The 25,169-nt window shown below is 31.7% G+C and overlaps 1 protein-coding gene across 1 annotated transcript in view; it reads right to left on the bottom strand.

Annotated features, from left to right (window-relative positions):
• LOC138695208 (uncharacterized) overlaps positions 1-25,169 on the bottom strand; it is a 666,755-nt gene that overhangs the window by 16,473 nt on the left and 625,113 nt on the right. The window contains exons 15-16 of the mRNA XM_069819668.1: positions 21,003-21,161; positions 154-281 (exon numbers count right to left, since the gene is read on the bottom strand). Coding sequence (XP_069675769.1) covers positions 154-281; positions 21,003-21,161 — 287 coding nt within the window. The remainder of the gene's footprint in view (positions 1-153; positions 282-21,002; positions 21,162-25,169) is intronic.

Raw genomic sequence — 25,169 nt, 5'->3', positions numbered from 1 at the left:
GCAACTTCATTCCAGTTTATAGGAGCTGGAATACGGAGCCTAATAATGATAATTCCTTTCTGTGTTTACTTCATTTGATTAAATTTTGAAATACTCTGCATGTGTATCGAGGAAAGACTAGATTCTTGATTTGTGATCTCTTTTCTCACTTACCGGCGAAGGACAGGGCGAGGTGCTGGCAGAAGAGAGTGACTTCTCGTTGTCATCTGGTAACTCCACAGAACTCATACGCATGTTCCGTGCCGACAAGAGTCGCCGGTTATGTACGGGACTTGATGGGGCTGCAATCACACTCCAATCATCTCATCTGTCCAAGTTAGCAGTCGCTTCCATTGACAGTCTTAAAATTGCCAGTCATTTTAATTACTGGTGCAAACCGATTGTGGTATTTAGAACATGAAATAGTCCGCATTAGTATTCTGTTTTATGCATATGAAATAGTAGGTATTTGAAATACATTACTACATGATGTAAAATGGAATAGTACATTATGCAACGAGCCTATAATGATAGTAATTAAGACGCAAGTATGGATGTTTATGAAACGAGCGCAAGCGAGTTTCATAAACATCCATACGAGCGTCTTAATTACCATTATAGGCAAGTTTCATACAACTTTTTATGCTCGACCATATTTCTAACTTGAAATTATTCAGATGTATACATTTTATTTGTATCTGACAAGATCGGAAGTGACCTTGTTCCAGGTCGTGTATTGTGAGATGTGCGCAGACGCGAAAGTATTGATTTTTTCCGAGGAACAATAATGTCATTGACCTTGATGTAATCCCGTTAAACTTGATATAACCTTGATTATTGAATACGACATTGAAAAACGAGATGACAAATTGAATTTATTTGAATATTATTTACAATTAACGCTAATTATTATAGTAACAGAACATAACCTTCTGCGACAGTATTGGATTTCCTGCCTCCGTGATTTTTCGCTAATTCTCTTTCGATTGCATATCCGAGAATAATCGATACTTGCGGTTTTATAACGGTACAAAGCTGTCATTGGCTGAACACTTGTAAGCTGAGTTGTCATTGGCTGAACACCTGTACTTTAATGAGTAGGTGTACTTTAATGACATGCATTAAAGGACTGCTACCAGGTGTATAATTACTACATTTCGGCATGGTCGAGCATAAAATATATTTCTCTGTACATGACAATTTGTTACCATTGCTTATATTAAGTATACTTAATTAGGGAATTCAAATCTTTTGTACAAAGTTGCATGGTTTGTTTGCTTTTAGTGATGTTTCAAACACTTCATAACTGCCGTAACTATTGCTGAAACAGTAAAAATATTTCCATCTTATAGTGGTTAATCACATTTTTCTTATGAAGATGACGATTTTATAGCAACTGCAGTTTTGATACAATCATTAATTTTACTCCGCGGTGCTTATGTCTTCACAAATCCGCAACTGACTAATTTTTCGACCTGACACTGGACAGACATACGATGGGACTCCCCTAGTGCGAGGTCGGCACGACACCGGGCTTCCATTGAAGACAATACGGGCCATCATTTTACAGTGAATAAACTTTCACATTTTAGTTTTACTGCTTAGTGTGTAAAGTGAAGGCTGCACTTTAGCTGTTGTACATATCACGTAGGGCTGAATTTAACGCTGTTGGATTTGCATACGCAGTCTCTGAGGTTATTAAAAATCACATTACCTTTTAAACAGCTGAAATTTTGTTAAATTGTGGTCTACATAAAAATAAAAAAGAATTTAATTAAGAGAGTGAGGTTTATTTAAGTACAAAGAGATGAAATATGATGGTGGGACACAGCACCTGACGGTTTTTGAATTGCAATTTATTGCTTGGAGTTTAGTCATTATGTGGCATTGGTCTGTACAAGAGCGTATTGCTGCAGTAAAGCGTTTATTGGAATAAACTCAATTAATTGCATAGCGGGAATTCCGAGATATTTTAACACACGAAATACACCTTCTATTGTAACAGCACTGTTTTGTCATGGGTTAAAATTTCGAGATTCAAAGCATTATGGCTACTCTCGAGCGGTCCGCACAAATGAAGATGTTATTCACAATAAGGCCGCCATTCTCATTTATGTCAACTTTCAGCTTCAACCTTACAAAATGCCGCTTCTCCACGATTTAAATCGTCATTCTGCAGAACATCTGGAGCGCGTAATGCTAGAATGTAAAGGTTTGCACAATCGAAATGGTTAGCTTATAGACATTATTTTCAAAAAGTACCTAATTTAGAAATTAACTCCATGAAGTGTTGCAGCTTTTGCGTCAATAAATTACATATTTGAATAAACACGTTTTAAAATTATTTTTAAGCCGTCACGTGTTTATGTCTTACCTTCAATCACTGCTAATTTTCATTCAGCCATTAATAGCATTTCTCTCTCTAGCCTACAGCCAAAGCAACCGAAATTAAACAACTGCAACAAGGTATTGCGACACCAAACTCCATTACGTTATTATTGAAATTTATTTTGATTTTTATAAACCTTAGAGTTTTTTTTGACAGAGAAAGATTGTGCTTACCACTCCTGTTTTGTCAATCCTATTTGTCGCCGAACGGCTTCGCTCTTGTACGAATACTGCACCGTGAACTTAATTCGGGCTATGGTAATGAGGACAATGACATTTGAAGAAATGATAACGAAATCGGTCCGAGGTTCAACGCCCTAAGTTGGTTGAAGGAAAACCTCAGGAAAAACTCCACAGCCATGTAACTTGTCCCAAAAAGGATTTGAACCCTGGCCCGCTCGTTTCACAGTCAGATATGCTTTCAAAAATGTCCCGACTTTTTTATAAAAAAATATCGAGTTTGAAAATTATTATTTTTTAATTCCTTACTCCCCACCGTGTACCATAAGGACCTGAAGCGATTTCGAAATGGTGGTATGAATTACAAATTTATTTTTATGAGAACTGCAGCTAGAAGAAAGCATACGTTTAACTCTACACAAAAATAAAAATTATATCGATAAGTAACAATGTACTATAAATATCGAAATAATAACATGAAACAATGAGAATTTATTTAAATATAAAACTCGGAAAGTACATTATTATAAAATTAATTTAAATGAAGGAATACTTGAATAATCAATTTATTGGCTGTTATGTAGTGCATATACATGACACCGTTAAACCATCTGCAAATAATGAAACTGCAAATTTGTAACAAAAGATAAGCAATGGAAATTCATTAGAACAACATTTTTACTTAAGGTCAATGGAAGCGTTATTTATAAAGTCTAAGACATTGATATTCTGTCTCATATTATCTTACTCACGTCACACAAAGAGACAATGTGCGCTATAACACAATGCTTGAAGAACGATTGAAACTAACAGAGACACTGAAAGAAACATGCAAAGAAAATAATATAAAAGCATTCTATGTACAGCAGCATTTAATGTTAAACGGTAAGTTTCTCACTACGTCAATAAATTAATGCTTACTTTAATATAGATATTTCATACATATTTAACAAATGAAAAATTATTAATTACCAGTATATAAAACCCACTAAAACATGCATACATTTGTAAAAATATCTGAAAGTGGTGCACAAGTAAAAGTAACTAATTCATATTTAAAACTAAAATGTCATATTGTATCAGGCTGATATTACAAAAACAAATTTACATATTATGTTCAATACAAAAATGCAAAATAAAGCATTTTTATCATTAAACTAATGAACTATCTAGTATAAATTATATATTCTGATTTAATGTTCATTTAATATTACGAAATGTTTCCCTGTATATTAAAATTGTTTAGTTTCGTACCAGAGAGTAAGTAACGCATTGTATTCTGCTCCATCGATTTAGTAGAATGCGTTTGAGTCTAAAGGAAGCAGAGAACAGTACAACGTGGTCTGTTGTGACGAGAATCCAAGGCCCCGCGTACCGGTAAGGCATCATGTCACAAACACTTTCAAGTCTGAGTATTTCTGATAAAGTAATATTATTCAACGCCTTGAAAACGGCACAAATGTTAAGAATATTGCTGGAGAGAATAAGGTAATATTTATTCATTTTTATTTTTTTATTTCTTTATTTAATCCTCTATTGATTGATTCATTCATTCATTAGTTTATTTATATATATATTCATTTATTCATTCATTCATATATTCATTAATTCATTTATTAATTATTGTATTTTCTTGATATATACAATTAATTTGTATTAACGTTGTATCAGATTCGCTTTTTATAAATAATTAATAACTCTGAAATGCCCATTCCCGTATGATCGAATTTTTACTATCCACAATATTCCTTGACTTTCTTGTTCTATCTCAGTGGTATTCAACCTTTTTTGTTAGCGTACTCCCAAAACATATTTATACCCCCAAACTGCATTGAAATTATATAATAATTAACAAAAGACTATGGCTGATGTACTAAAAATTATTATTATTATTATTATTATTATTATTATTATTATTATTATTATTATTATTATTATTATTATTATCATCATCATTATACAGTAGTTATTGATGCAATAATAATAGTAATGATTTACGTAAAATGACATTCAAGCAAGGAAAAACAAGAATTGATATTGCAAAGGAAATTATAATATAATGCAATAATTATTACCAACAAGTATAATAAAATAAATATGTCAGCATTTTTACATACGTAGTCAGTGGGATGCATATCCCTTGACACAACCCTTTGTACTCCTGGGGATACAAGTACCATGGATTGAATACCACTGCTCTACCAAAAGATGATGCTTGCCGATTGCAGGGGACTTGCTCTGTGTGTTATGTCTAAGTAGGGGAACATTGATTTTCTACTAAATCGACGGGGCAGTGTACATCATCAATAATTACTCTTACAATAGAAAATGAGTTACCATGAACTTTAATATAAGTACCATTCTACAGGTCTACGTGAGGATATTTTTATTCCGTTACAGTTTGTCTTGCTGCGTAATATTTTGTAACTTTATATAATTAGAATTTAAATTGCAAATAAATTTCGATTTGTCTTGAAATGAATTTGACGTACATAAATGAGATTTTACGTGTGAGATTCTCATATTCTTATTCTCAGAAATTCAGTGCTTTTAACGAATTGCTTACGTGAAAACTGGGTGAAAGTTATAACTTAAGTTAAATATGAGAGATTATACTATAGATCAGGGTGTTCCATCACACAATGATTACTTAAGAAAAATATTACTTTCTTTTTTCTTCGTTCTAGCCAGACTAGTTTGCATAACGACCTGCTTGTGGTTTTCCTAAGGCGCTAATTGTAAGATAAATGCCGAGATGGGACCTAAAAGAAAAGTGGCTACTACATACCGCCTTCAAATTCCTTTACCTGAGACAACACAGAGTATCATAACGATATTGAACAGATACCAATGCCTCAATTAGATTTCCACACAGATTTGAAGTCTTGTGCAAAGGTACATGGAAGTCGAAAACTATCATACAGACCTGATTTTAATGATCAATACATTAGTAGTATTTTTATATCTCAAACAAAAATTTCAATTAATTATTCTTATTTTTTATACTTGCATTAATTTGTCAATGGTTTAATAACAAATTTTTGTAAAAAGATAAAATTCCAATAAGTCACATTAAAAATGATTTGTGTCTAAAATGGAACTCAGATTTAAACAGCATTATAAAATTGGAAACGGATTGCACATTGAAAAAATTAGCACGACTTTGACAGCTCAAGTGCAGACCTTCATTTCTATTAAAACGAACGGCAATAAAACAGAAATGTCACGAACTCGAGAGGTATGAAAAATGAATTTGTACACTTATTAATGTAGTCCTCTTTCCTGAATTAAAGCTAGTATGAAATCCTAACGAGAAGGGGATCGTGTTTTACGTCAATTCGTTTAATAATAACTTCTGATTCATGTGAACATAGAATCTCCAACGTAGCTGTCGTGTTTGCCATCTTTTCGATGCGCCTACTGTCTTCTGCTAATCATAACAAACGTCACCTATTTGTGACTTACTGAATGCAGAACTAATAAAGTTCCGAACCGTGGAAGATAATCCCTTTTATTTAAAGATTTAAGTACTAAAATAATATATTTTACAAATTAACCACCTTTAAGTGTGTCAATAAGTAATTGTATATTATTTGCTGGATGCTTTCTTATGCACTTCTATTGTTGGAAGAGAATTTCATGACAATGAAATACATTATTTTGAGCGGATATGTTGTCTCTAGATCTAATTGAATTTGACGTCATTGTGAAGCAATTTAAAAGAGTTGTGTTGAGTGGGCCATTAAGGAGCGAAAAATAATAATCAGCGAATTTTTACTTCAATCACGATTATGTGATCTAATTTGTTTAGTAAAATCAGCCTTTATAATCAAATACTTTTATAAATTAATTGTTAAAGCTATAGGATTTACAGACATGAATTATTATTCCTAGTTAATTTTAGTTATAGACAATTTATTACATTACATTTACACTTAAACATTTAACTACCAGTACTTAACTATTTAGTTTTAAGAATTACGGGGTGATCTCATAGTGGGTAGAACACAAAGTGAAATTTAGTTTAGGTTTACGTGTTTAGAAACAGAAGAGAAAAAATATGGAATTTGTAACATAAATGACAGTAACACAATGCCATAGGACGCATTAAAATATATTAGAATGGGATTTAAAATCCTATAGGCCTAAGATTGATATTTTGAAGTCTTTACTAGAATCAGTAAAATAGTTTTCAAACTTATTTTAAATTAATTTTACTTTATTTCGAAACAAAAATTTTGACTCAAGTTTCATTTCTACTAATAGTTTTATTCTTATTTAAGGGAAGATAATTTCTATTAGCAATAATCTTTTTTTTTTCTTAAATTTATTTATATATGCCTTCAATAACTTTACAGTTCAAGTAACTGGTCAGATATGAAGCCCTTATAATTTGCCAGAAGATAAGTGGTACAGTGCTGCTCATTAATTTGACGGGAAAACCAGTGTAGACCTATCCGAAGAAAACCTAATCGTCACCATCTTTGTTAATCACAAATTTCACTTTCATCTATCGAGTCTATGTACGCAGTAAAATGTATTATCACCAATTAAAAGGCAAGTTTTTAAGAAGTTGCTACCTTCAAGGCATGTGAGACTCAAAATTTAATGCCTTTGCTATGTGATTGGTTTTTAACTGCATGAAGTTTATATTTCCAAGCACATAAATATTGGTTCAAGAAAAGGGAATAATTTACATTAAAACTACAATCAACTAAGCAGCAAGATCGAAGGATATTCCTCTTTAAATCGCAAAGCAAATCATCATATTTCTTTACTTCAAATTTTAATTTGTTTTTAGTTGATATTAACAATACAATTAAGATCAAATAATATTTCTGAAGGAAGAAGCAATGGTGGCTTATCAGTGAGAAGTTTTCTTTAGACTATTTAATTTTAAATATATATAAACCCACAAGATTTTTTTATTTCAGATCTTTCTTCTTTATGTAAGGAAGAAGACCACTCCCTGGAAATAATTAGTCAACAAATAAATTGAAATAACCGGTTGTAACTATCAAAACGAATTCGTTCAACCTTCGTCACAAAAGGGAGAAAAGTAGATAAACATTTTGATTCGGAATGCGAATATGAAATATGATTTATAGTGCTGGCGAAGGTTCGGTTTTTGTAGTGTCGATTGCCTTCGTTCCTTTCATACTGCCTAGATGTGTCGTGTTGCTTTAACATTAAGAGTTACTGCCTCATGTGTTTATGTTTAATCATGGTAAGTCAGAAACATAAAAGTGAGCTATAAACTTGTATGATTGTTTAGCTAATACAGAAACTGTAAGAAAAGTAAAAAGGTCGTTTGACATTAGGGATTCAGGTGTTAGTATACGACATGTAATAAAAATAACGCATATTTTTTTGTTTTATGTCTTACGCGTTTTACAAAAATTCAGTTCATTTATGAGTGACGCCTTATCGGTATCCCTTATGGTGTTCTAATGAGTCTTCGGACTGCTGACTAAATATACATATCATGTTTATATTTTTATAATACAGAAAAGAGTTTTACTTATCACGGCAAGAACATTTCATTTTGAACATTGTAAAAGCTTATTTATTAAGTACCATATAAAATACTAACTTTTCCTGGAATTTATATCTTTGCTTGCCTGATTTTTATATGTGGATAAATATTGTAGTAGGCCTACATAGATAAAAAATTCACGATTATAGCACTAGTCATGTGATGATTTGAGTTTTAAATATTGTTGCACTTCCAAAGCACTGAAGATTCAGAGATAATCAAGAGCTTATTTCAGTTATTAATGTAGCAAAACGTTTAGTTTGCAGAACTGGGAATGAATTTGTTTCTTTTTTATTTTATGTGTATACTTCTAGGATAAATTCACTCGTTGGTACTAAATATGAGTTATATGTGACTAATAACAATTTAGAAGATAGACTGGCAAAACCAGGTATTCATTATCAAGAATGCTGAAAATGTCTGTTTACGTAAGAACATCGAATTGAATTTTTTCAGGATCACAACACTTTTTATAATGAGAAAAATATGACAAAAAAAGTTAAAAACAAAATTCGGTCTGTTTGTACAAAATCAAAATACAGTAACAGTAAATGTTTATGGAAGAGAAACTTGATGGAAAGGGTTAATAACTTCTTAAGATGATGCAAAGAATATCTTCGTGTGAACGGGGAGCATTTCGCTCTGTTACTGTGACCAAGGTTAGCGTCTGTAGTAAGCCTATTATTTTAGATTCCTTGTTTTACTGTTAACGATAACATTAGTTTACATTTCGATATTATCATCATCATCATCATCATCATCATCATCATCATCATCATCATCATCATCATCATCATCATCATCATCATCATCATCATGTCACATGGTTTAAGCCTTGTTTGGCTCGTTCCGGTCTCATGAAGTATATAAATTTTAAAATTGTTGAAGCCATCTTTTCCTGGGTCTACCTATGTTTCGTTTACCAGTTGGTCTGTAGTCGAATATTAATTTAGGAATACGGTCTTGAGTCATTCTTTCAACGTGTTGCTTCCATTTATTCCTATATTCTATGAGTTTTTCAATTAAATTGAATATATTCAGTTCTAGTCTGATGTCTTCATTGCGTTTCTTCTCTAAGAGAGTATAACTTGCTATACTCCTCAAAAATCTCATTTCTATCACCTCGATTCTTTTTTCTTCGGATTTAGTAAGAGTCTAGAATTCAGAGCCTACAGCAACATAGGGACTGCCATAATTTTATAAAATTTTAATCTTGTTTCTTTGCTAGTGTATTTTAAAGTTCTTTTTATTACCCCACAGAAATAATTAAATTTTGTTTATTTTATTTGTAAAATCTTCTTTTCTTGCATATGAGATATTGCAGCCCAGATAATTAAAAGTATTAATTTGTTCTATTATTATTTTTCCATTCAACACGATTTTGACTCTAATTGTTTCTAATCCTCTAAAGGCTAACACTTTTGTTTTAGTAGCCGATATAGTTAAGCTATTTTCTTTGCTAATTTTGTTTAATTTAAATATTGCCATTTGTAGGTCATCTTCAGAAGCACAAATTAAAACCTAATCATCGGCAAACCAGGGGACAATATTACTACTAAAGTTCTCATGAAGGATAACAGGACGGATCATCAATCCTATGCTACGAATTCACTGCAGCCCAGGGAGAAAAGATTGATTCAAAACAAATGCCGAACCTTCACCAACACTTAGAATAACCTCAATGTATTTGTCAATAGAATAGTCCAAAGAAAATCTCTTTATAACATCAACACTTATTTGTGCTTTAAATGAGAGGCCTAATAATACGCAGTTTTAATATCATTTACTTTTATTATTGTCAGGATCTCAGAATTATTATGTAAGATTTCGTAATATCAATGAAGATCCTGCTACAGATTTCTTAAGGGTAAGAGAATTTCTAAACAGCAGCAGCAGCAGCAGGCTGTTGTAATTCATAAAGAATGTATATTAAGGAACCGTACTTGACCAGCAACGACCGTTATGGATAAACAGAGTTCGTCGTCCTAACGAACTCGACCGAACAGGAGAATCTGGCTGGCCTATCACACACAGAGGAAACAGTACATGAGGAGCGAAAGAAGGTCAGTACGAGGGGCTTTTGCAAGTACAGATATCTGCATTTGTGCAAGGAATTTTCATGTATCCGACCAAATTTAAATCGTTATATGCAGCAAAGATATATTAAGCGTATAAAATGTAAATACAAATCATTTGGTATTTTTAAAAATAGAAGTCAATACGTTAATATTGTTAAATGTATGCAACATGCAAAGTTAACCGTATTCTTAGTGTAAATTTGACTAAATGAAGTAGTCCTATATTTCTGTGGTTTTCAGCTGAAGGATGAGACACGAGTGTCCGGCAAGTACAGGATAAATTCCGATTAGAATTTGTATTTCTTTCTAGAAAAGGTGCCGGTTCGACGTAAGCTATACTAGTGGATACGTCAAATGAATTTTATCTATATATTTACCTCAAAATTTGAGTAGCCCTGCCATTTCTCCAGCACTACAGTGAGCGAAAATGTCTTGTGAATATGTTTTAACGGTGACAGCATATCCTCATCAAATATTAAACCAGATTATTTTACATATGTAACAGTTTCTTTTCATTCTCTTCTCATCCTGCGCCTCTTTTCTCTCTCATCGTTCCTTCCCTTCTTTTCTTCTTCTCATCGACCATCTTTGTATTTTTCTTCTCATTGTCATTTTTCACCTTCTCTTTCCTCTTTCTTCCCCTCTTCTTCTTCCCGTCCTTTTCTTCCCCACTCCTATTCCTCTCCTTGTCCTTTCCTTCTCCTCCTCTATTCCTCATCCTTGTCCTTTTTTCTTATATTCTCGTTCTTCTTATCCTTTACTCCTCCATCTATTTTCGTTCTTCTTGTTCTTTTATTTTCATCCTCTATTCCTCATCCTCGTCATTTTCTTCTTCTATTCTCGTTCTTCTTATCCTTTACTCCTCCATCTATTTTCGTTCTTCTTATTCTTTTATTTTCATCCTCTATTCCTCATCCTCGTCCTTTTTTCTTCTATTCTCGTTCTTCTTATCCTTTATCCCTCCATCTCTTTTCGCTCTTCTTGTCCTTTTCTTTTCCTCCCTTATTCCTTATTATCATCCCTTTTTATACTTCTGTTTTCGTTCAATTTGTCCTTTTCTTTTCCTCTTATATTCCTCGTCCTCGTCCTTTTCCTATTTCTCTTTTCTTTCTCCTTGTTCTTTTCTTTTCCTCCTTTATTCCTTATCCTCGTCCTTTTTCTACTTCTATTTTCGTTCAATTTGTCCTTTTGTTTTCCTCTTATATTCCTCGTCCTTTTTCTATTTCCCTTTTCTCTCTCCTTGTTCTTTTCTTTTCCTCCTTTATTCTTTATCCTCGTCCTTTTTCTACTTCTCTTTTCGTTCAATTTGTCCTTTTCTTTTCCTCTTATATTCCTCGTCCTCGTCCTTCTTCTATTTCCCTTTTCTTTCTCCTTGTTCTTTTCTTTTCCTCCTCTATTCCTTATCCTCGTCCTTTTTCTACTTCTCTTTTCGTTCAATTTGTCCTTTTCTCTTCCTCTTATATTCCTCGTCCTCGTCCTTTTTCTATTTCCCTTTTCTTTCTCCTTGTTCTTTTCTTTTCCTCCTTTATTTCTTATCCTCGTCCTTTTTATACTTCTCTTTTTGTTCAATTTGTCCTTTTCTCTTCCTCTTATATTCCTCGTCCCTTTTCTCCTCTTTTTGTTCTTGTCGTCCTTTTTCTCCTCTTTTTGTTCTCGTCGTCCTTTTTCTCCTCTTTTTTGTTCTCGTCGTCCTTTTTCTCCTCTTTTTGTTCTCCTCGTCATTTTCTTCTCTCTTCTTCTCCTTCTTTGTTTCTTCTACTCGTCCTTTTCTCCTTCTGTTATTTCTTCCCATCATTTCCTTCTTCTTCTTCTTCTTCTTTTTTATTTATTCTCTTCACTTTCTTCTTCCCTATCCTTCTCATCGTCCTTTTGCTCTCCTTGTCTCATCTTTCCCAACATCCTTCTTGTTTCCTTATCTTTTTGTTCTTTTCGTATTTCTCACCTTTTATTTCTCCTTGTTATTTTCTTCCTCTGTTTTTCTATTCTTATCTTGCTTTCTTTTCTTCTCTTTATCGTTCTCCTCCTCTTTTTACTTTCGCTTTTTCTTTCTCTTTCTTCTCTTTTCCTTTTTGTCTTTTATTCTCCTATTTTATCTCATCATGCATTTTTCTTCTTCTCGTTTTTTTTGTTTTTATCCTTTGATCCTTCTCCTCATCTTCTTTTTCTTCGTTTTGCATCCTTGTCTTTTTCTACTTTCATCTTTTCACTCTTTCTCCTCTTCCTTCTCCTAATTCTTCTTCTTCTAGTTATTTTCTTTCTAGTTCTCAGCCTTAAATGTATCATCCTTGTATTCATTTGAAATGTTAGTCAGAATTTTTAAGGATATAGAATTCAAATTATACTTCCATCTCTTCCAACCGTCCACGCAAAAATATTTTCGCCATCTTATCAACATCCATTTTTGTTATATAAATCAGTTTTTGTTCTCTCTTTATCGAAATCTATGTATTATATCTCGTGTTTCACATACCCTTTTATAAATGATTATTATTTTTTTTCTAAAAGCGTTTCGCCTAACACTGATTGTGATAATACTTCTTAAATATATACATTTCATAGCGAATACGTCACACAGGGCAAGGGAACAAATATCGCGATATTTCCTATGCCTGCACAGAGCACACACAGTACCAGTCTGTCTCGCAGTTGGCCTTTGTGTATCACGAATACCAAAACCTATTGATTTGTTGTCGTAATATATTGCATTCGTGTGTACTCGTGTTTTAATTAAAAAGCTGTACTCAATAGCTTTGATCTATTCTAGTTTATGCCACGTACATTTTATTGAATAGCCACAAAATATATCGACTAAGCTGTAAATTAAGTATTGGGAAAATTTCGGAATTATAATTATACAGTACATGTTTTAATAATTCACATAATATGAACATTTATATCTGCCACATATAGTGATTAAAGTCTGGTCGGTTCATGTTTTACAAAGATGAAATTGAGTTACATATTTCGAAGTTAAAGTTCAAATGTCATCGGCTGCAATTATTGTTCTAAGCTGCAAATAAATTTAAAGTATAACTATTGAACAGAAGATCATGTTCATGTATTCACCTTCTTTTGCTAACAGAGACTTACATACATATACCTGGAAGATATATTAAATTATAACGTAATAGCAATAATAAATAATACGATGATAATAGTAAACAAAATGCAGAAAAAGTTTTAAACTCGAAATAGAATTAAAAACAATAAAATACATGTGGCAAACTAACAAACATACCACACTACAACATATCGCTTAGGATGCTGAAACATATGCTGAAGATAACGTAAAACAATTAAAAATACCAGTAAGGTAAGGAAAGTGGAGCATATGAGATATATAGCAACAAATGAGTAAAATATATACAGAGACAATAATGAGATATTTAGATTCGAGAGTAAGACAACTTTAAAAATGTTTAATTTTGGTTGCAGCGTTGTCTCTTAAATACATATCCAAAATTTACTTAATTAAAAGTATGTATTATTAAATAATATTTAACTTTTCGCCACGGTGAATTATATCGAATGTGACCATTATTTATACATTGACCTTTATTCCTATCGATATTGACTCAGTCTGTCTGTACGTAGAGAAATTCCGATATAGTTACATGACAGCTGAATGATGCATAGTAATCAAGAATAATTTGGTGTCTTTTGTTTTCGACAGTTGGCAGCACAGATTTGTGAAAAGAAATATCTTAAGCTACGTTGAATAAAGCGAATAGATCTATAAAACATTAGGGCTACGTGTTAATATATGAAACAATATTAAGGTAATGTTCCAAATGAACAGATTGAAATGAAGAAGGGATTTTCAAACTAATTATATTTTGTTCTAATATTTGCTTCATACTGTTCTAATTTAACAACTTGGTCAATGAAAGGAAAAGTATGTAAAATCCATTTCCTTTTTGTACTGTAGTCAAATTTCAAATGTAAAAAGAAACAGAAATCTACAAGTATCAGAATCTTCTGCTCAAGTCCAATATTTAAGTTCACTATTGATTAATATGGCAAATATAATGTAAATATATTTTGTTATAGTATTTGCTTCATACTGTTCTAATTTAACAACTTGGTCAATGAAAGGAAAAGTATGTAAAATCCATTTCCTTCTTTGTACTGTGGTCAAATTTTAAATGGAAAAAGAAACAGAAAACTACAAGTATCAGAATTTTCTGCCTAAGTCCAATATTTAAGTTCAGTATCGATTAATATGGCGAATAGAATGTAAATATGTTTTGTTACAGTATTTGCTTCATACTGTTCTAATTTAACAACTTGGTCAATGAAAAGAAAAGTATGTAACACCCATTTCCCTCTTTGTACTGTGGTCAAATTTTAAATGTAAAAAGAAACAGAAAAGTACAAGTATCAGAATCTTCTGCCTAAGTCCAATATTTAAGTTCAGTATTGATTAATATGGCGAATAGAATGTAAATATATTTTGTTACAGTATTGGCTTCATACTGTTATAATTTAACAACAACTTGGTCAATGAAAGGAAAAGCATGTAACACCCATTTCCTTCTTTGTACTGTGGTCAAATTTTAAATGTAAAAAGAAACAGAAAACTACAAGTATCAGAACCTTCCGCCTAAGTCCAATATTCAAGTTTACTATTGATTAAAATGGCGAATAGAATGTAAATATATTTTGTTATAGTAGTTGCTTCATACTGTTCTAATTTAGCAACAACTTGGTCAATGAAAGGAAAAGTATGTAACACCCATTTCCTTCTTTGTACTGTGGACAAATGTTAAATGTAAAAAGAAATAGAAAACTACAAGTATCAGAATCTTCTATCTAAGTCCAATATTTAAGTTCACTATTGATTAATATGACAAATAGAATGTAAATACGAGAAATCTATTTCGAGAAGACAATGTATAAATATTATCACTGACGTATTTTCTTTGGAATGTAGAGATTCATTTTTTCAATTTTTTGGTGTCACAAATAAAAATTCAAAATCACGTCAGAGACTTGTTAAAAATTACAGTATTACTTAAAGATTTTTCAGCTCTCAGACACGCGATAAACTTCTGGTAGTGTTAACTATCATGGTATATTTTATAACCAACTATGAAGCTCGAATGTAAAACATTAATTATTGTTGTATTGTTTAGCTGAATCTAAATATCTCGGACTTTTCAGATAATTACAGTGCAAATGCGATGACAAAATTCGTAAGACAGACACACATGGGCTGAAATGCAATACGTCAACAAATAAGAAACAAACAGAATATTGATAGGACAGCCAAGCAGCTGTGAAAAACAGTAGCGTGAGTGGAAATATATTATGTGCACGAAGTCACCTTGTAGAAAAAAAGAATACACAGAGAAAGAAAGAATCCGGAGATTCCCATAAGTATAATGCGTAGTGTCTGATGAAACATGTTCCGCTCATCTTCGGGACATGAAGAACAACTTTTTAATTTAGCCAAATTGCAAGTTCTTGCTTCGGAGTAACAGAAGAAGAAACTAATCGACGAAGACTTGCTTCCATTTTTATTTATCTTTATTTTGTTATAGAAAAAATTGATATTAAAATAAATTTCTAATCAAAAATTCATGACAAACATAAAAAACATTATTGTTCTTAAGAAAATAGGGGAACAATTAAGTTCTCTGTATGTATAATTGTTTACCTTACAAGTTGAATTACATGCTAATTTGTATCTGATCAAAGGTTTGTGACTAGTTGACGGAAACAGTATGCCATGCAGAATTAATCTCTTTCAGGATTATCCAGCTGTTATTGAAATTATCGACAAAATGTCAGTTACAGATGCAGATAAATTTGTGTATAGAAATGTGTAAGCAGAAGTGTTATTTTGTTGTATGAGAAAACGCATAACAATGGACATTGGTGATATTACGGAATGTTATTACGGTTATTATCAAGTTTAATCATCAAAATAATTTAAGTTTTACAAGTATCTTAGATCAAAAATATCTTAGGAAGTTACATAATCTAGTAAAGTTACTTGCAGAAATTGCTGTGTAAGATATGTAAATGTAGTGACATTTTCACATGGTAATATTATGTAAGAACAAGAAATTTTAGAATGATAATTAATACTTATTTCGAGAGAATATGACGATAAATTTATCTTAAAACACTGTACTGTATCAATGTTTAAATGTTCTACAGCAACAGAGAGTTTTTGCAGTAATGCAGGTACATTTTAAACACTTTTAAGTGCATGTAGCTCTTCTGAAGAACATAATTATCCATACGTTAAAAAATAGAATATTGTGATGTAAAATTATTGTGAGAAGTGTGCTAACATGTAAAATATACGATTGAAAGTGTTTTAAATTGGAACTATTTCTTCGAAGACTAATGAAATGTACAATTCAGTTAATGTTTTTGAACGGAAGTAATTTTATAAACTAATACAACGTATTGTGTCATATGTTTTCGAATGGAATTATTTTTCAGGAACCTAATATAACTCTTATATACATTTCAAACTGTATTGAAGTGGAATCATTATCTATTGAAGCCTTTCAGTGTAAAATGACAAACTTTTCCTTTGTTACTTAATAATAAGTGGAGTTCAAAATACTTTACAATGTGCAATTATTTTGAGAATTTTAAGCCAAGTTAAAATTATTTGGAGTAGGTCTACAATTAATTTTTAGAGGGGATTAATAAAATATAAAATCCAAAAGTTTTGGAGTAAGGGTATTATTTTTCTAAGATTTTTTCACGTCTAGAAAAGATCATTGGTGTTATCGGGAGAATATTTTAAAGCTATATGCCTATTGTGTGACGAAACTCTATTTGGGAAAATAATTGCGTGATATTTTAAATCTTATACAGGGCGTTCATTTCCAAACTTTCCAGTCTAAATAACTATTTATATCAATTAAATTTAATTTAAACAAAAAAACACGTCAAGTTAGATATTGAGGGGGAAGTTTAAAACCAGTGTTAATTGCATTTTAGGGTTCACCTCCTCACCTCCTCACCTCCTCCCTCCATTTGAAATTTCAAATGGCACTCCTATATTCTTGTTTTTAAATTTTAAAGAGTATTCAATTCTTTATACATATGATTAATTTGTTTCAGATCTTTTTTTCTATCGTTGCCTGGCAAAAACCTGGATTGTCGTTTTTGTTAATTAGAGCTGAAAAGAATAAAACTTACTTACAAATGGCTTTTAAGGAACCCTAAGGTTCATTGCTAGTCTCACATAAGCCCGCCATCGGTCCCTATCCTGTGTAAGATTAATCCACTCTCTATCATCATATCCCATCTCCTTGAAATCCATTTTAACATTATCTTCCCATCTACATCGAAAAGAATAAAACTACAGAGACTAATGTTGATTACAAGTTATTTCACGTAGTAACACAACAGTATATTGCCACAGAAGTGTGATAACTTAAATCTGTAATACACTTAACACACACATGTATTGCATACTATTTTTTGTCCGATCTTAATAAAAGTATATTATTAATCATTTTTAATTTAAATAAATAATATTTTGTTTTTGCATGTGTAATTGCCGTTTGTTATTTGTCGATAGGTGTCATTCATTTGTTATTTATTCGTATTTGTCGATAGTTGTTATTCATTTGTTATTTACTTACCACACATGTGTTGTAAGTTTAACTTACAAGGCCTACCAAGAACGTAAGTTTGTTAAAAACACGATCGGCCAAAAACTAATATTAAGCAATATTATGGTTTTGTTTTGTAAACTTATTACTTAAAATTGTAAAATTGGATAAAGGATAGTAAAAGCCGAAGTTTAGATTTACATTATTTATGTCTGGTGTTGATACTAATGCAATGCAATGTAGAGTTTCGAGATGGGCTGTATTATTGTTTAGTAAACAATGAAGCACATTTTGAACATTCAACTTAGTAAGTTTAATTAATTAAATTTAGGAAATTATCCAAAATAAACTTTGTTCTCATCCTATAACCAACGACTAACAATAACAACAATCCAAGTTGCAAGACGACGATAGAAAATAAAATATGTGAAATAAATGAGATGTATAAACAATTGAATACTGTTTCAAATTTAAGTATCATAATATAGGGGTGTCATTTAAAATTTCGAAAAGGGTGGGGTGGGGGTGCAATTTACACTGATTTTAAACTTCCCCCTCAATATCTAATTGACGAGCTTTTTGTTTAAATCAAATTTAAGTGAATAAATAGTTATTTAGACTGGGAAATTTTGAGATGTAAGCCCTGTAAATCACATGTCTCTATGGCAACGAACGAACGAGACGATGTGTTCCATGAAGGGCAAAAGCCTCTAAAGCCTCTAATAGAGGGACCACTAACTATGGCAACAGTGACTCCAAAAGATAGATACTCTTTTGTAGATATAAGAATTCGTACAGAAACTTAATAATGTACACATTTCAAAATATTTAATTTACAAGTGCAAAATTTTTACTTTGAATCTAATAATGCGTCAAATTAAAATGTTATAGAGTGGAAATATAAAACTGTTTTAGCAAAAGTAATAATATGTGAATTTTGAAATGCTTTGAAGGTTGTTGCATAATAGCATATTATGAAACACGTTTATCATGTCATACGTAATTGCGTAAGTCAATGTTTAGGAAACGAGCGACACTCGTTTTATATTTTGACAAGTGCAATAACTGTGTAACATTACAAATGTGTTTCCTTTGCAATTTTTTTTGTACAACAGCATTATAAAATAATTAATAAAGAAATAACATTTCAAATTTTTAATGATGGATAGTTTGATATTTTTTCTTTCTCTTATTAGCTTTCATTGCTTCTTTACTTGTAACTTTTTTTATTCTGTAAACTACCAGTGTTTATTTGTTTGTGTACTTGTTTACTTTTTTTTCTTACTCTGTTATCTTTCATCATCTATTTGTTCTTGTATTGTTTTGTATGTTTTGTCTAATGGCAGCCTCTAATTTGAGGAAGCTCAATAAAATAAAAAAATAAAAAAACTATGAAGAATGAGTTGCTATGACAGCAGTGCTATATTATACAGGGACATCATTTTATTTTTACTTCAATTTTTATTGTACCTGCGTTTCTAAATGTACTTGACTCCCACCCCTTTCACTAATGTCCTTGCTAACGTCAGTCACACAAACTTACGGCCGCTGTTGCTAGCAGTGAAGTAAACAGTACATAGTACAGTGTGTTTCAGAAATATGTTGCGTTTTCTATAGAAGAAAGAGTTTATATTATTGAAGTTTATTTTCACACAGGTATGGTGTATAGCATAACTGAATTCATCTGTGTGGACTGAGCACAAGTGAAGATTAGAGTTACCGAAAGTACGGTACCCTAAAATATGGTACGGTACTTAACAGCATTATTTAAACAAGAGTTTTGTTTTACTGTTTGTAGGTATGAAGGACGATGATGGAAACTGGAATTTTACAATATAACCGAATGTGAACAACAGTTTTTTTCACAATTTCCTGATTATATCATTACGGAATATTTTCGTAGAAATGTCATTAATCTGGTAGATAAATTTAGAGCAACAGAGTGTACAGAAAGGAAGAAAAGTGTAAGATGACCAACAAAAGTGACAGAAGATGCTGTAGAAGATACTAGAGAAAGGATGCAGGGAAGTCCTAATAAGTCAGTCAAGAAGTTAGCTGTAGAAATTTGGGTTTCTTACGTAAATGCTCACAAAATTCTCAGGAATAAATTAGGTTAGTAATATGCTGAATGAAGTAGATATTACATAATGAATATAACCGCCTGAAGAGTTTGTGAAAAAAAAAATTGTTACTACTCTACTATTTTTTGATAAAATACCGTAAAAGTAATGATCAAACTGAAAATCATAATGCTGTATTTCCCTGTAACATAAATGGATACACTACTTTTCTCACCTCCTATAGCTAATAAAATGATTTGTTTACATATTGCACTAGCAAATCCAAATGGAAGGGGGGTAACACTGTTTCCGAGTATAGCCAGGTTAATGTTAAAAATGTTGGTAAAAATAAAGTGATGTCCCTGTATATTATTACACAGAAAATCGTTTAATAATATCAATTTTATAGCATAAGTTATGTCATCATAACAGAAGTCATTACGTTTTAGTTGGCATGGTAATATTTTACGGTATTTGGAAAATAATGTGGCGGGGTGCACGACTTAAGGCCCATTCACAATGAAAATTAAACATAACCGTAACATAAACACAGAAGTTTGCGCCCAGGCTACCAAATGGGATCATTCACAATGATTCACATAAGCATTAACATAAACATTACCGTAAGACGTTAACATGAAAGTTTGAAAACTCCAAACTTCCATGCTTATGCGATTTGCAAACAGAACACAATCGTGGAGCGCTGAAGTATACGACAGAATATGGGGAAATGGCGTTGTTGTTATGTTTCCATGGTTACCAAGTATGTTTGCGGTTATGTTTATGTTCCCATCGTGAATGATGGTATGACTTTTTGATTTTACTGTAACATTTATATTCTTAAGTTAACGCTTACGTTATGTTTAATTTTCATTGTGAATGAGCCTTTAGACTGTTTATACTGCTGGTGTACAAAAATTTGTTTTGCAATTTATAGTAACAAGGATGAATCCACATTCACAAAGTTATAATACGAGAAAATAAATGTAAAAGGCTTAATATTTGTGAATCATATTGAATTCTTCCGACAAAGACGACTCTAAAAGGAATTCAAATAAAAAAATTGTGTGTGTTTGTGTAGATGGTGCAAATTTATAACTACGTCCTCATTTGGATTGTGTGCAGTGCTACGTATGGGAACCTCCAGCGTGTGACAACAGAGTGATATCGAGAGTGGTAAGAAGCTTGCTGTTACACTGGATGCGGGACGACGACGACTGGCTACTCTGGGGGTCGATGCAGGTCGACTGGGCCGCGTGGCGTCGCCTCTGGACATGCTCCGTTGACTCGGGTGAATCTAGTGACAAACTTTTCATGCGAAGATTTAACTTCTGTCTCCTAGGACTGTGAGGTGCTGTGGAAACACATCATATCGGTCATCATTCATCAATCAACACAATCTACCTTGTGCGCTATACAGGGTGTCTATGAAATCAATTTCAAGTTTCTTTGAAAGAAAATCAATATTTTAGATATTTTACTGACATGATAGAAGAACATAACTTACGGTGATGGTAACATTTAAATACTAGAGGAGAAACATAACAACTTTAAATATTTACAGTATACTTTTTTTACTTAATCAATAAAAGAAATGCTTCTCTCTTCTTAACTTTTACAATAAACTGTCTAGCTTTTATTAATCAGTTAATCTTTTAGTACTTCGATTTTTATTGTATTTGTAAATTTAATATTAATTATAATTATAATTGTAATTATATTCTTAATATTGTGGTTGTAATCCCCAGGTAGAGGGGAAGAGAAGGCCTGATGGCCTTATCTCTACCAGGTTAAATAAATAAATAAATAAATAAATAAATAAATAAATAAATAAATAAATAAATAAATAAATAAATAAATAAATAAATAAATAAATAAATTTAATATCCCATTTCTGAATAAAGTGGCTACAAGTAAAAGTCATATGGTTTTTGGCCTACAGACTTCCTTGTTTTGTGAACAGCTGTAGGTTAATATGTCGTGAGACTGCAGAAGCTCTTGTTAACAAAAGGGAAACCATATGTCGAGAATCTGAGACCGGGAAAAAAAGCCTACAGTTTACAGTTCGTCCGAAGCTGTATAATGGATGGTTTGTAAAATAAAAGTAAATATGCTCAGATCTAACTTCTGGGCATTTCAGCAATGTAGTAAAGTACAAAGTGGAATGAAACATATTTCATTTCTTCCCAGTTATTATTCATAGAAGAATAACAAAAAATTATAACACTATTGTTTCTTTACGATCGATTTTCACTAAAATAAAATATATTTTGATTTAATTTCTTTCGCGTATATTGCGTAAATTATTTAAAAATATCACTTTCTTTGTAGCGTAATGTAGAGTAAGTTAGTTATGACCTTGTTTTAGTAGCAATTAAATCATAAAAAGGACATGTTTTATATTAATCACCTAAAATGAATTGCAATTTTCACTCAACTTTAATGACACGAGTGTAGAAAGTTGGCAGAGCTGCAGTCGCCGCGGTACCTCAGGTACATTTACACCCACACCTTTACAATTCAGTAAAACAAAGGAATAAGTACTGCTATTTATGTTTTGCAACGGTGCTATATTATTATGTTGGTTGGATTTATTATTTTTTTTTTCGAAAAACTCAAGATTCTCAATAGGTTGTTGTTCTATCGAAAACATTTTTTAATATAATTTTCTCGTAATGATATGATTTATAACTTATGTGAGTTAAAATAATACGTTTCCCCTTTATTTTGTATAAAGTTTCTTGGGTTTTGGAATTACTTACTGCTTCCGTCTCCAGAGGAAGACGTCATCGTGGCAGTTGCCAGTCACGCAGGAAGAATAGTTTGATTTGCTACGGTTCGTTAAACTGAGATAGATAAGCAACTACACTTCCTTCTTTGGCGACTAGAGATTATTTCAATTTATTTGAAACATTTCCATTGTCTTTATTCGAGATGAAACAATTCACTAATTTTTAAACATAGGATCTTCCATTTTGGCACACAGTTACACATTAAAAAACAACACTAGGAGGTAATCACAGTGAAGTTGCCAAATATAATTTTATTCTGATGTAAAAACAAAATTCTTTAGTTTCTAAAAAAGATTTTCAGATTTCACTTATATATTGGTAAAAGAAAAGCATTGGTCTTTCGTTGAAATTTTATACCTTATATTTGTATTATAAATAAAACAGTTTATTCGTTGAAAGTATTCTCATGTTGTTGAAACTTTAAATTATTTTCAGTTAAACTAATTATCAGGATACGCAATATACAGTCTTTAACCATTTTCTTCTGTATTTAAAATTGTACCATCGCACTGATTACAACTACATAAATATTGTCATATAAAATATCTAAAGTCGGTGATTTCATAGACACTTTTAGTATAAACAATATTCATTTAAAGCAATAATAAAAATGTTCAGTCAATATAATCCTAATTTATTGTTACCTCTATTTCTAGTTAACTTAATTTTGTGATAGGATCTAATAATACAATAATAAGTTGAAATACTCGTATATTAACAAGAAAGCATTATTATCTTGCACTGTGTAACAGAATATAGTTCTGTGTGAAAGAAAGGAATAGTGCCAAGTGGTCTATAATGATAACACAATGATTATACATTATATTACATATTCTATTACGTAAAAATACAATAAGATTAAAATACAACAAATCCACACAATTTACAATTGGCAACCATAAATTGTGCTTTAGTATCAGATACAATAAGGATAACATGTAAAACATTACAGAAACTGAATTTAAATAAAAATTAATTAACGAAACATTCATACAAGAAGAAAAAAATATTTAGTGAAGTCTCTTCTATTGCACGACCAACTTCTGAATAACGATTACAGCTGATGTCACTGCTTGTATATTGAGAGTTGCTTGTAGATAAAATCGTGGGATGTGCTGTCAGCGGAGTGGCAGTTACTTTTAAGTATAGAGAGAGAAATATGGAGTGGTTCATTACAACAGTAAGAAAATTTCGCTTTCCTCCCGTTGGAAATCAATTTTTGATCGAGTCATACTAATACATATTCAATGCAAACGAAAAAGCTAAGTTCAAAGTGTCCTTCATTCATAGCGACGTATGTGTGGCAGCGTAGTCGAACAGCTGTTGTGACACGTTTCAATACATGACGTATGGACAGGTAAAAAAAGACTTCTACACACTAGAATTGGCATCGTATGAAAGAATATTTCAACTGTAATAATTTTGGAAACTATTCCAAATAGTAATGGATTTGTTTATCTATATTATTTATTACAAATGTTATCTTTCATCACCTAGCATTTCACAATTACCTTTAGATTCACCCGATATACAGGGACATCATTTTATTTTTACTAACATTTTTAATATTAACGTGGCTATACTTTTAGAGAACCGGAAACACAGTTTGCTATCCCCTTCTACGACTGTAGTTCGATGATACTGGGGTAAAACACAAACAAATCACTCTACTAGGTATAGGAAGGAAGAAAAGTAGTTAATCCATTTACGTAAAACAGGAAATATCGCGATTTTGAGTTCGATAATTTTCATTAGGTTTTTGTTTAATCAAAATATAGTACTGTATTAAGAATAAGTCTTTTTACTCACGAACTGAGTTATCCATGCGAACGTATTCATTATGCAGTGTATATTATACTGTCTACAGCACATTAGCTTACAATATAGAGAAAGAAATTAAATTGAAAAATAATCATAATATGAATATTTAAACACATTTTTGAAAATGGGGCCGTTCATTTCGATACAGGCTTCAGTTCTTTTGTGCATATTATCGCACTATAGACTATTACATCTAATTCTAATTGCCAGTTTCGTCCTTCGTACTAATAACTCATGTTGAAATAATTCTGTACCTACTCTATAAAAGAGTACCTTACGAACTGTAAATTCAATCTTCACTTCTGCCCGAACCGCACAGATAAAATTACTCAGACATGCTATCTACTGTCCGTCCAAGTGGTTATGCCGCAGGATCGTAGAAAGGGGGGAAATCACGTGACAGTTAATTACTTAACGAGGCCCTTTTATATAAGTTATTTTAAACAGTTGTATAATATTACGTAAACGTCCAATTCCTAACAGAAATTAATGTTTTCAGAAAAGAGCTAAGACAGCCCAGCTTTTACAGAGGGGCGTGCAGGAGCAGGTGGGGGAAATCGGGATGCGACGTAGGCAAACGGACAGTACCTGTGCGAAAATAAGTATGATTCAATATTGAAAGCTCTTTCGTCACTGGAAAACGCGAACATATTTCTGGAACGTACTATACTCACTAACTCAGTGCTGTTTACTATATGCAGCCTTGATTCTGTCTGGAGGACAGTTGGAACTTCATTAGCAGAAGGGGT

This window comes from Periplaneta americana, chromosome 2, assembly GCF_040183065.1.
Source record: "Periplaneta americana isolate PAMFEO1 chromosome 2, P.americana_PAMFEO1_priV1, whole genome shotgun sequence".
NCBI lineage: Eukaryota > Metazoa > Arthropoda > Insecta > Blattodea > Blattidae > Periplaneta > Periplaneta americana.
The sequence above is the reverse complement of the archived record's forward strand: the minus strand, read 5'-3'. Positions and strand labels throughout refer to the sequence as shown.